This window comes from Melospiza melodia, chromosome 4, assembly GCF_035770615.1.
Source record: "Melospiza melodia melodia isolate bMelMel2 chromosome 4, bMelMel2.pri, whole genome shotgun sequence".
Taxonomy (NCBI): domain Eukaryota; kingdom Metazoa; phylum Chordata; class Aves; order Passeriformes; family Passerellidae; genus Melospiza; species Melospiza melodia.
The window spans coordinates 23,949,504-23,963,196 of record NC_086197.1 but is presented as its reverse complement, the minus strand read 5'-3'; the positions used below and the strand labels follow the sequence as shown (position 1 = coordinate 23,963,196).

The following is a 13,693-nucleotide window of genomic DNA, read 5'->3' as shown; positions in this document are numbered from 1 at the left end:
GTTAAAATAGCCAATTTGTTTAGTAGAGACTGTTCCTAGAGTTATCCAGCCCAGATGTTTGAAATCCAGCTGTCACTGGAAATCTCATTTTAAAGTTTAATCTTAAAAAAATTCGCTGTAATTTTCAGTCAGGGTGGGTTCAAATAAAAATTTTGTTTCTCCCTATTCAAATTTCTATATCCCAATTCTTAGTCTGTCCATTACAAACAATGGAATGCACAGGTTAATTTCTTTAATTTCTTTCTATATGATTCTCTCTCTCTTTTTTTTTTTTTTTTTTTTTTTTTTTTTTTTTTTTTTTTTAAAATTTAATTCTGCTTTTATTTCCAGGTTGGACAGGCTTGATCAGAAAAAGCAGGATAAAGGAGGGGATGGGAGAGCTTGTTGCTATCCATCATTGCATGTGAATCTTGGGGAGGGTAGCTGCTTTCTGAAAGTGTTATCTATGTACCAGTGCTGGAAATTTCTTGGGGTTCTAAGTATATTACACATAAGAGTCTACTTCCTATTTTCCAAATACAGTTTTGAAAGAATGAAATTGAATAAGAAATTTGTGAGTAGCTGACAAATAAAGCCCAAAGTATTTCCAAATGAAATGTGTGAGGAAATACCTTGGAAACAACTTGTTTTGACATTTGTAAAACAAAGCATTTCAATCAACTCAAAAGATGCTTTTCTTTTTGAAAATCTGTCCAAGTGGCCAGGGCAGCAGGTGGAAAAAGCCTTTTCTAGATATTTTCTTACAAGATTTGAATTACCAGACAAGCACACTGAAGCATTCGTTTGTGGTCATGTGAAATCTTCTGGGTTAGTTGCTAATTATGTGCAAGCGTGATATAGCCACAATATTACCTTTCTGAAGGTAACTTTTTTCATTTGACTGAAGTGCAATAAAAAGTTGCAGTACTGTGGAGTGAGGCCACAGGGTCAGACTGAAAAGGAGCAGCTTCTCATTTCAGTGTCATAGGCACAGGACAGGACCTGCAGGGTGTTGGTGTCTTAAATTCTGTGTCAATACTAGTGCTCCTTGTTCTTAGATAAATTAAATTGGAGGTGGGAAGATTACTGAGCTATTTTTATTCAGCAGCAGCTTTGGGTATTGTCTGCTGAAATCTGATAATATTTTTAAGCCTCATGGACCTGCTGAGGAGTTGTGGATGATCATTTGTCAGATTGGGTATTTGGCACAGTGGGTCTTCCTGTCCTCTAAATCTGAGTTAAAATTTCAGGATACAAGTAAGAGCTGGAGAAAATCAAGGAGGTGATCTGCTCTGCTGCAGCAGGATCTGTGTGTGTTGTGCAACAGGTTGAAACTTTACTCAGAGAAACAATTTCCTTTGGTAGTGGGTCTCTTACTTCAATTTGAAGAGTCCCAAGGTCCTGAAGGCAAGGCTAAAACAATCTCTGCTTGTCTCTTACAATATTAAGCCCAGCTTGGAACAGACCTTGATGTCTCCACTGTGTGGTGGAAACACAGTGAAGCAGATGATGGTAGAATCATCATGCAGCATTTTGTCTGGAAGTGTCTTTGAAGAATGCACAAAATTGGTGAGTATTGGGTGATGTGTTTCACATTGTTCAATTCTGCATGATCTGTGCTGGCATTGATTACAGCTGAGGGAAAAAGTGTAGTTGTGCTGACAGCATATAGGACTTTGTGAAGGCTGGCTGGTGTTCTCATCTCTCACCTTGTTCTGTAGTGGAGGCTTTATGGGAAAATGCACCTTTATGGGAAAACACACCTATTAAGCTATAAAGTAACTTCTTCGCAAGGGAAATTTTACTGTATGGTCCAGGGACTGTACATGAAGTGAAGCCTAGGGGTTGAGATTTGAGGGAAGGGGGAGTTGAGCCAATGCAATGCCTTTCAGGCTGTGGTATACCCAAGCTGCTGCATGAGAGGGATGGGGACAAGGCTTAAAAATATTAAGTGATTGCAAACTGCAGTCCTTGCTGACATCAGCAGAAAGATTTGCACTGATTTGTGTGACACCTTGACCCTTGGCAAGTGGAGCAGCCAAACTATCTGAAGGTTAATGATATGTACAGGAAGGAGATGAAGGACTTGGAGTGTCCTTTGCCCTTCTCTCCTGTAGGTGAATCCAGAGCCCTACATTGACATTTGCCTGTATGACACCTGTGCTTGTGAGTCTGTTGGGAACTGCGCATGTTTCTGTGACGCCATTGCGGCCTATGCACGTGCCTGCGCACAGAAAGGGGTGGCTGTTCACTGGAGGTCACCAAGTCTGTGCCGTAAGTACAGAAAACATGAGGCAGAACTGGGTGCAAATGTGCAAGGTTTTGGCTCAGACTGATCAGATTTAGCCCTGTTCCCACTGACATACAGAGAATTTCATGTTAATGGGGCTGGGCTAGCAGCTCTCTCTGACACTCCCATTCCCTGTTCTATTTCTGTACCTGGCAAACCTGTTCCATCCATTAGGGGATGTAGTAGCCTGTGGTACAAAATCTAGATGAAGAAATAGTTTCTGTAATATATATGTACATGTGCATCAATTAAAGTTTGCAGTTTGTGTTGCACTTGCTGTTATCAAACCTAACAATTTTTGGTCTAAAGCATGTATTTCATTGTGTGAAAAAAGATGTAAGTGTGAAAAGGTGGTCTGCCCTGACTGTAGTCAAACAATAGTAAAACAATAATCTTTATTTAAGAGTGGAAATCTTTATTTTTCTAGATATATGTGGTCCACTTTGTACAATGTTTGGTGCCATAGTTCTGAGAGGCATGGTGGATGTACACTGTGGTTTGACTTTTTTTTTTGCCTCTGATTCTGTGCCTGCATAGCACAAAGCTGTGAGGACTTGAATAAGCAGGAATTAGACTATCAGTGTGAATGGAGATATAACAGCTGTGGACCTGCTTGTCCTGTCACATGCCAACACCCCCAGGCTTTAGAGTGTCCTCTGCAGTGTGTGGAAGGATGCCACGTGCACTGTCCTGCAGGTAAGTGCATATTTTGATTTATTTAAACAGCTTTTCTTCTTCTTAACAGGTTCAGTGATGTGTTTTCACCACAATTCCTTACGGCCTGAGGAGGGAGGTGATTGGGCATCTCAGTTTGGATTTGTGAAATGGGCATGAAGTGGTGCCCAGAAGAGGAGTGTGAGCCCCTGCCAGCAAGGATGAGAGAGGATGGGATCAGCTTGATGAGACTGGAGGATTAGGGGCTGTGTAGGAACAGATTGTTGACTCTGTGATTAAAGTAGAGCATGAATTTGTGCTGGAAATTGATAAAATGCTCTGCTCAAGAGCACCTACAGCAGTGAAAGCCATTGCCTTTACCTGCTTATTACCTCCAAGATGCTCCTGAGAGTGCCCAGCTGGCATCCTCCCATGAGCATGAGCTTCCAGATTAACTATTCCAACAACTACCTTGTAGAAAAGGGAAAGGAAAAAGTATGAGAAATATGGGATGGGAGAAGACAATGAAGAAGGGAAGCAATAAAGTATTTTAAGATCCTGAGTAGCTATTCTGGGCCCTGGTATTTCTGATCAGAACAAGGTAGAGGATAGGAGGAGAAATAAATAATATACGTGTATAATGGAAAATGCCGTTTTCCCCTGATGTCACTGATACCCTGACATCTTCCATGTTTTGTTCTGAAGATATATTTACCTTCTGTGTGGGTGCTGGCTGTTGAAAGTATACACTGGGTTAGGTGGTTTCAATATCTAAATAAAAGCCATTATGAGGGAAGGAGATAGTTTTCTGTGTCAAATTGACAATGGCCACAACACCAAGCAGAGTATTCAGGAGGTTTGAGCCCACCTCAGAAGCACTGTTTTGTTTTTAACCCCATGATTAGTTTTACAGTTCATGACAACTGGCATCTTTACATTGCTCTGCTGTTTTGAAACAGGGAAAATCCTTGATGAACTGTCCCTGGATTGTGTCAGTCCAGAAGACTGTCCCGTGTGTGCAGTTGGAGGTGACAGGATCCCACATGGAAGGAGAGTGGTTTTGAACAGAGATGATCCACAGCACTGTCAGTCCTGGTATGATGGGGTTGTGCAGGGAACCAGCATCCCTCTTGTGTAGGATGAAGGGTCAGGGATGAAGTACATCCTCATGAACAAGCATATGGATGTAACTTTAAATGTATCACCCAAAAAGAAGCTTGAAAACCATCTTTTATGTCAATACCCCTTCACGGAGAACCCATGGCTGAAGTTTTTCAATGACAGCAATAGGGATTATACAATGTCAACCGAATTGAAGCAAGTAAAATCTATAAATTTCTTTCTAAAAAAAGGCCTTTTCCCTGTGTTGGTGGCCCTACTGGCTTCAGATGTTCAACTTCTGTATGTGCAATGTGTGATTCAACATCAATAAAGGTGTTAGACTCCTTCCATCTGCCAGTGCTAGAAAATTCCTATGTGAGGTGCAAGGTCTGAATGTGCACTCAGTCTAGAACTTGCTGAGATTATTAGCAGTTGGAATTGTGTCCCATTACTGGAAAACCAATTTCCATGAGATATTAAGGTGATACCCATGATCTGATCCTGCATACAGGTGTTTCCAAATAGGATGAAATGAATGGCAGGGAATGTGTACTGCTGTGCACTGTGCAGGATGAGGGCCTTCAGCTGCAATGCAGCAGAGACTCTTTGCATTTTGTTTAATGCCCTGTGGCATATTATGAAAATTTGTCATTCTCTGGATGTCTGGATCATGGATGGATATTTTCACTAGTGACTTATAATGCTGTGAATAAAAGAGAGTTTTCCAACTTGTAAACTGATCAGATTTCATGGAAACTGAGTTGTAAAACTGCAACTCTTATCACAAACCAGCGCTGTACCTCCAAGTGCTCTGAACCTCACAGAAGCTCAGAATAGGTAGAAGCTTACAATTCCTGGTCTCTACTCAGGGCTGGTGTGCAACTGAGCTATAAACCCAGGGCATGAGACTGTTAGGCTCATCAATTAAATACATACTTTTAGACAATATAAAGAGCCCTGAAGAGCAAAAGGTCAAAAAAGAGTCTTCTTAAATGAGTCTCTGTTCTCTAATTTTTGGAATTCTTAATAATAATTTATCTTAAATGTTGATACACTGGCTGCTGCTCAGAAAAGATTTCAGAACATTAGGAAAACTTATCTCACTAGGGAAACATCCTTTTGCATAGCTGTCACCTAATTTAGATGTCTACACCATCTGTACAAACAATAGAAAATATTGCACAAAAATGAATTTCATAGCAAACATCCAAAAGAAATTGGAAACTAGAAGAGTCTTGTTCATACGAGGATTAGAATAATAAATCTGTTGCAGTATGTTAATGGCAAAAGTAGCTGTGCATTCTGCAATTAGGAAGACACTACAATGAGCTTGAAAAGAACAAAACACTTCTATTAAGAGAACTTAAATGAGGGTGCCACATGTAAAAGTACTTTCCTGGAAGTATTTTCCTGGAAAATGGCACCTTCTTCCAGTACTGACACACGTAGTTTGTACATCCTGGGTTTTCTCTGGCAGTGCAAGCAAGCGTTTTTTGGTGGTTACTCGTTTGTAACTCTTTTTCCTGCTCTGTTCCTTGGACTGTCCAGTAAGATAAGGAGAATATATGGACTAGTTCTGTTCCACCTGCCTGAGTGCAGGCATGTTCTTTTCTCTGAGAAGCGAAGGTTCTCAGGGCTGGAACACCTCCTGTGAGGAAAGGCAGAGAGAGAGATGGGATTGTTCAGGATGGAGAAGAGAAGGGTCTGGGAAGATCTTAATGTAACCTTTAAGTGCTTCAGCCTATGAGGAAGATGGGTACAAAATTTTTAGCAGGGCCATTTGGGGCAGAACAAGGGGTGATGGTTTTAAGCTGAGGGATGTTCAATTTATATGAGACATAAGGAAGAAGTTACCAAAGGGATTGGTAAAACACTGGCACAGGTTGCCCAAAGGAGGTGGTGGATGTCCCATCTCTGGAAATATTTAAGGTCAGTCTGGACATGGCTCTAAGCAACATGATCTAGATGAAGATGTCTCTACTCATTGTAGGAGAGTTGGTCAGGATACACTTAAAAGATTTCTTCCTGCCCAAACCCCTCTGTGATTCTAGGAAGTAAAGAGAAATATGCAGCCAGGAATTAGAAGGGCAGAAGTGTTAAAGCCTTGCTAAAAATGGATGAATTTTAAATGAGTTCATAAAAGGTGGAGGGTGACAGAGGTGAAAAGCTCATGGTGGTGCAGAAGGATGAATAGTGGAAAAGATGAATAAGGGAGGGAAAGAAAAATGGGAGCTGAGGTGGAAAGGGCAAAATGTACTACTGGAGGTGAGTAGAAATTGTGAGGGAAGACATAGGACTAAAAAGAGATAACATCTGTGGTTGAAATAAAGCATTTAATGTGAGAAACTGGACTGAAGAAGAAATCATGGTAAACAATTGGAAGGTAAAAGAGATAAAAGAAGGAGTGGAGGATGAACATCTGCCAAAGCTGTATCCAAACTAAAATGAAGTCAGGAAAAAAACCACCAGGAAAGTAAGGCACTTTAGAGGTAGAAAAAAGATTGTTAATTTCAGTAAGGTTAAAATCTGTGTAAACCTGGCCCCTGCACAGAGTTTGCTGAGTCATATCAAAGGTAAAACATCTACTCTAGGATTTTACATGGTGTTCCCTGCCTGCAGTTTGCCTCATGTTTTGGTTCCTTGTGAAGCAGACCAGATCAGCCAGTTCAGTCCACCAGTGGCCTGTAGGTTGCTGTACTGCTGATACTCAGCCGTTCCTAAACAGTTTCCAGACACAGATTTTAACCCCTTCTGCCAAAGACTGTTCTTAGGAGTTTCTTCTGACAAACACACTGTAGTTGGTCATGTTTCCTGGATCTAAACAAACATCCATGAATGCAGGGTATTTCGGTGTACAATATCATGAGGAAAGTTGAGAGGAATTGGGGTGGGGGGAAAAACCATTCACATCATGTTTTGGTTTCATTGTGGTTTTGAGATGTTTGGTTTTATAATGTGTGGATGACTTGTTGTTATAAGCACTGCTTTTTACAGTTAAATTTGATGTTTTTCTGATTTGATGATTTTTGTAGTCTGTGTGAAGGAAAGAACTTAACGTGTGTGGACTGTGAGCCCATGGAGGACATCCAAACTCTGACAACACCTATTCCAGAGGAGGACATTGAACTACCAGCCAGTGCATACTCATGCAGCAAGATGATGGACTTGGCCTTCCTGATTGATGGCTCCAGTAAACTCTCAGAGGATGACTTTGAACAGCTGAAGACTTTCATAATTGGTGTGATGAAAAAACTCCACATCTCCCAGAAAAAAATCCGAGTGTCAATTCTGGTGTATAGGGCTGGTCCCACCATCTATCTTAATCTTAAAGATATCAAAACAAACTCCCAGATGAGAAGAATTGTCCAGAACATAAAATACACAGGTGATAAAGAAGCATCTGCCTATGAAGTCTTTAAATACACTGCATTGCATGTGTTTGGAAAAGCAGAGAGGACCAATGCTGCCAAAATTGCAGTGATATTTATAGCAAGCAGGTCTCAAAAAAAAATCCGTGACATGCTTGGGTTTTTGAAGAATAGAGACATCACAGTAATACCTGTGGGGATTGGGCCACATATCAATGAGGAGCAAGTCAAATTCATGGCAAAAATGTTTCCAGGTAGCAGAGCCTTCCTAGTGAGCAATGTGTTGGAGCTAATGGATCATAGAGATTTCCTCATTGATCACCTGTGTGATCTGGGACCTCAAGAAAGTCTTCTGTTACCAGCTACAGCTGCTCCAGCCATGTCCAGTGTCATATTTCCCCCTTTGGGACTCACAACCTCACCACCTCTTTCAGAAAAGTCCCATCCCAACAGGCTGGATATTGCTTTTATTGTGGAAGGATCTGACAATGTTGGGGAGGAAAACTTCAATAAAGTCAAGAAATTCATTGAGAAGGTCGTCACAGGAATGAACGTGGGACAGGAAAATATTCATGTTACAGTCATGCAGTATTCAGAGACTGTCAGTCTGGAGTATTCCTTTAGGGAAATACAGTCAAAGGAAAATATTATCGAGAAAGTGAGGAGTATACCCTACCAGGGAGGGAGGGCTACCAACACTGGCAGTGCCCTTGATTATATTTCCAAACATACATTTACATCAGTGAATGGGGGCAGGCAAGATGTTCCTCACTTGGTATATATGGTGTCATCCAGTCCTTCCACTGATGTTATTACACGACCTCCCAGGAGCATAAATGTTATTCCCATAGGCATAACCCCCAGTGCTAATATCCAAGAGCTCAGAAAGATCAGTCAGCCTAATGACCCAATTATCTTGAATAGTTACAACAGTCTTATTGAAGAGGCACCTGAATTAGTGCTGCAGTCGTGCTGCACTCATGGGATGAGATTTTGGACTGAAATTACAGGTAAGATTGGATTAATTTTCTGTGTGATTTCTTCTTTATTCTGTTGGGTCTCCTCTGTTTACCCTGTGCATCAGTGAAATTTGAAGGGTTCCCTTATCTGGTTTGGTGTCTTGCTCTCATATTCCGTGGTTTTTGTTTATTTTTGTTTTGTTGTTGGTTTGGGTTGAGTTTTTTTTGTTGTTGTCATCTGCTGTTTGTTTTTTGTTTTAGTCCACTGAGAGTAAAACAGAATCAGTAGAACAGCAGGAATTGAAATGTCCATGTATCCCACTATATGAATATGATATGAATCTCAGCGCTTTCATTCAAGGGACATCACTAATTGCTTCAAATGGTCATTATCCTGTTCTGTTTTCCCAAAATGCAACTGTACCTACCCTTTCTCCTTCTACCACACTAGCAGATATTAATTTTTGTTATTATATATAAAATAACTTTTTTCCCTCCTCTCTCACCCTCAAGAGTTGTGCAACAAACCCATGGACATCATGTTTCTTCTGGATGGAAGTTTGAATATTGGAGCATCAGAGTTTGAGGAAATGAAAAGCTTTGTGCGGGCATTTATTGAAAGTGTTGTGATTGGTATGTATCTGCCTTTCAGCTAAAACACAGAAATACGTTTTGTAAAACAAAAGAATTTGCTGGTAGGCTCATTGGAGGTTTTTCAATTCTTAATTTTAAATTGCTCGTTCTAATCCCTCAAAGCACTGACTGCCCAATGTTTATTTCCAGAACACTTGTGGGATTGCTGACGCTTTCTGGGTGTGCTAAGCTCACTGTGCTTGTAGAGTGTGTAATGATAGGGGAGTACACCTCCGGTCAGGCCATTCCTTATCTTTCATTATCAGTGCAGCTCCCCTGGCAGAATGCATTGTATCCTGCACATACATGAAGGGATCATGTAGCATAGGGAACAGTTTAAGACATTGTATCAGTTGTTCCAAGTTCATCTGCGTCCTGTGTTTTCCCAGTTGTATTTAACAAACATGGTTTTGTTTTTTTTTTAATCTGAATTATATTTTTTTGATCCAGCATTAAACCATTTCCATGGAGCAACTGCTGTTATTGGTAGTGTTCATATATATATGTCTAACAAAGCATTGATAAAGACTCATTGTGCTCTATACATAAATACCTTCAGTAGGAGGCCATGAAGAGAAGTATAGGCAATCACTATAGACAACATTTTGCCTGGTTTAATTTTGCAAATCTGGTATTTCAAACTGTCTATATAAATGCTCTGTTAATAGTTTTATTTGTACTTCTTACATAATGTATAATCAGGATGTTAGAGAGGACAATAATTTGGAGTTTGTTTTCATTCCCCTTCACAGGTCAAGCTCCCTGGATTCACTTTGTTCCATGCACATCACTCCAGTGCTGTATGAGAGAGGGAATTGTGCATGAAATAATCCAGGGAGCTTGGCCCATCTGACAAATGGAGCATCAATCTACTGCTTGTGCAAAACAAGGTGCATGTTGAAAGAAAAAAAAAAAAAGAGGGGTTTAGATAATTTTAAAATGGAAAAGAAATAATCCTGAATGGAGATCAAGGAAACAAAATTCTCCAGTTACTGTCATATTGATCTGGGCTAAAATACTGCATGCTGACTCCTGATAGAAAAGCAACTGTTTCCAGCAGTACTTGGATGTTTTTTCATCAGGGAATAGTTCAGTTTTGTCTTTTCACACTCTGATGGAAAACCATTGTCCGGTTGTGCCTAATGTAAATCACAATGCCAACGTTTCTTTAGATTTATTTTAAGACATTCACAAGCGCTGCCTAAAGTGTTTATTTTCTGCTTCAGGCAATTCTTCAATTCATGTATCAGTTCTTCAGTATGCCAGGGAAAATAATCTAGAAATTTCATGGAACATGCCTCAAGAGACCGACAGGCTTGTAGAGATGGTGCAGTCTATTCAACAAAGAGAGCAAGGTCCTACCAGATTAGGTGAGTGATATTGTGAACATTGGTGTTTAAAAAAGGGGAGGAACAAAACCACATGGAATGCTAAATACAGGCTGGCTACAAGCACCAATTTATGTCATTGTGGTGGCATTTCCTGTTAAGGTTCAACCTCTTGTTATGGTTCAGTTTTCTCTATTAAAATGTATTTGTAGGTTACACAAATTGTGGTTTGTCTTTAATGTATTCTGGAAAGAAGCCTTGAAGTAATGCTCAGAGTATTTTTCAAGCAAGCAAAGCATAATGAAGAAGTAAGGACATTGATCATTTACCTTTCACTGCTGGTTAGTTGATTAGACATTTAGGAGCAGAGCTGCTCATACTGGCTTCATGAGCTGCCCTTACCAGATGTTTGTGCTGAGGCAGTGTAACTCATCTGGTTGAAAAACAGCAAAACAAGAGTTATATTCTGTGTAGTTCACTTCCTTTACCCAAGTTGCCATGCTGGTTCCACAGGGACTTGGGCTGACACAAGACTGGGGATGGTGCCAGGGAGCAGAGAACAAGGATTGCTTAAGGCAACACCTCAGCTGAAGAGTTACTTGTGAAATACTATCCTCTGTTCCAGACAGACAGGTCCACTTCCATTTTCATGTGCGAAAACATCAGCTTTCCCACTGGTCTGTGGAAACTTGGTGCACACACAAATATCAGTTGCAGGGTTCAGCAAAAAATTGTTCCACTACAGCATCTTACACCAGCTACCCTGAGAATTTTGTTCTTCTGGATTGGAACCACATTTACTCTGGCAGCCACCTAGCATCAGGGTCCTTTAAGGGTTGAGGAATATGCAGATTTTTGGAGTCTTTGGACTATAGTTATTTCTACAGAAAAGTGCGAAATAAAACCTGACTTCCATAGTTCACAGGAGGATTAGCTCTGATTGCTTTCTCAACCTGGAGAAATAAAAATACCAGATGGCTGATGAGACTTCTACAGGCTCATTGTGGGATGAATTGTTGCATACAAATAGATAAGTTTTGTGAAGCCTTCCATGTAATGTGTAGAGGAAGCCTCATGGAACTGCAGGATAAACAGAGCAAACACAGCCTTTGGGAAATGAAATGGGAGAGGCAGCCACATGACATCCTCATTAGTGATTTGTTTATGTCTCATTGGAAAATGCTCAGACACAGTGATCGAGGATGTGGTATAATGAATGAAAGTGAAATAGAGTAGAAGTAGTTCCTTTCAAATGAAGTCATGAAAATGTGGTGCTGTGTTGCACCTTGTGATGTGTATGAATGTGGCTGGCTGTGCAGGAGACAGCATTCCCAGGAAGTGCATGGTCACTCAGGCCCTTCTGTCTGTGCTCAGGCCTCTGGAAATGCAGAGGCTGCTTGACAAATGTAGATGGCCCAGTTTGGATGCTGCATTTTCTTAGGAGATCTTTTCTAACCTTTGCTTGATCTGAATTTACCCATCAAAAAATATCATTGCTATCAGACCAGAGCTGTTGCTTTTTATTTGCACTGGCTGCCTGATGGTAGAAGAACAATTGAGTGAAATCTTTATTCCCTCTTTGTTGATCCAAACTGTGCTTTTTTGATCCAAAAAGCTCTATGTGCAGAGGGCAATTGTTGCTACCGCTGCACAAATCTTACTGTAGAAAGCATTCCCTTTTCTGCATTATTTAGCCATAAGGAAACTCCAGGAGAGATTTTAGTAAAAAGAAATAATGAAAAACTACTGAGTATGTGAGGGCATAAAAAGAACAAGAAAGAGCAGCTTATACCACAAATCTTTCCCATGCTTGTGCAGTGGGGCCATTCAATAACATCAGGCGAATCTTGGCTCAAATAACCTATCAAGAAGCACCTCTGGGGCTATTCAGATGTCATGAAATAGTGTACAGCTTCACATAAGAAACAACCAAAAAAAAAAAAAAAAAAAAAGGAAACTAACTAAATGCAAAAGCAATGTGTGCAAGATAACTGAGAATCACATAAATGTGTCTCTGTTCACCATTTGTGGCTGTTTTGGAGAGTCACAGGGAGCAGATTGAGCAATCTCTACAGTAAATACTGTTTAACATTTTACAAAAACATTATTTTGCTTCCTTATAGCCCTTGTAAAAGTTGCTCTTTTAGGCTGACATTTTCCTGCCTCAGCCTCAAATTTTGGAGGAAGTATGTTCTATGTGCTGTATAAAAGCATCTTTAGGGAAAGAAATATTTCCCCCCTCCAAGGAAAAAACCCAAACCTTAAATTTATATTCTTCCTCCAACTTTCCATCATTATTAATATATTTGATTAGTAGCATTCAGCTTTGCTGTCAGGATTCAGAAGGTATGAATGTCTTTCTCCTAAACCTCCCCTCTGGTTTTGGAAGCAAAGGCTCCCCATTGTGACTGTGTTCACAGGGGTCTTAGGTTGAGGGAAGAGACGAGGATTTGACTTCATGTTTCAGAAGGCTTGATTTATTATTTTATTATATATATTACATTAAAACATACTAAAAGAATAGAAGAAAGGATTTCATCAGAAGGCTAGCTAAGAATAGAATAAGAAGGAATGATAACAAAGGCCCGTGGCTTGGACTCTCTGTCCGAGCCAGCTGGGCTGTGATCGGCCATTAATTACAAACATCCAACATGGGCCAATCAAAGATGCACCTGTTGCATTCCACAGCAGCCGATAATCAATGTTTACATTTTGTTCCTGAGGCCTCTCAGCTTCTCAGGAGGAAAAATCCTAAGGAAAGGATTTTTCATAAAAGATGTCTGCGACACCCCATAACACTTTTCCTTATTCATGTCTCTCCTCAAATGTTGCACTCTATATTGAATTTCCAAAATCTTGCCCCCTGTCACCCAAGGCCAGCAGCTGTCCTGATCAGAGGGCTCCCACCCACCGACAGAGGCCTTCACTTGTTCCCCACAAATATTGCTGAACTGTTGGTGCCAACTCCTTTTTGAAGCCATTTTTAGGTACCACTAATATCTTCCCTAAGCTGTTTTAATTCACTGCCCTTCAGGGGATTTTTTTGTTTGCTTTTTTTTTCTAGTTCATTTCTTACAAAGTTTGTGATAAAATGAGCTTCTGGTGGAGTCTGGCTTCATCAGAAGCCCTTGGTGGTAAGAGAAATGCAGGATTTGTGACCTGTAGAGGAGATGTTTTTGGGGCCTGTCCAATTCAGTGGTGTGGGACTGATAGATTTATGCTGTTCATGAAAAGTTCAGCACACGTTAATTAATGTGTGTTAATGCCAAAATGTCAATATTCATGTGCCAAGAACTGACCACTTAAAGCACTGTGGGATCAGTTTTCAATATGTTGAAATTTGTTTCAAAATGAAAATAATCTGCTATTTTCAGTGAAAAA

The 13,693-nt window shown here is 40.3% G+C and overlaps 1 protein-coding gene across 1 annotated transcript in view; it reads left to right on the top strand.

Annotated features, from left to right (window-relative positions):
* Positions 1-13,693, top strand: part of VWF (von Willebrand factor) — a 119,822-nt gene that overhangs the window by 58,295 nt on the left and 47,834 nt on the right. The window contains exons 24-30 of the mRNA XM_063154296.1: positions 1,429-1,548; positions 2,097-2,253; positions 2,807-2,965; positions 3,883-4,018; positions 7,057-8,402; positions 8,865-8,984; positions 10,211-10,354. Coding sequence (XP_063010366.1) covers positions 1,429-1,548; positions 2,097-2,253; positions 2,807-2,965; positions 3,883-4,018; positions 7,057-8,402; positions 8,865-8,984; positions 10,211-10,354 — 2,182 coding nt within the window. The remainder of the gene's footprint in view (positions 1-1,428; positions 1,549-2,096; positions 2,254-2,806; positions 2,966-3,882; positions 4,019-7,056; positions 8,403-8,864; positions 8,985-10,210; positions 10,355-13,693) is intronic.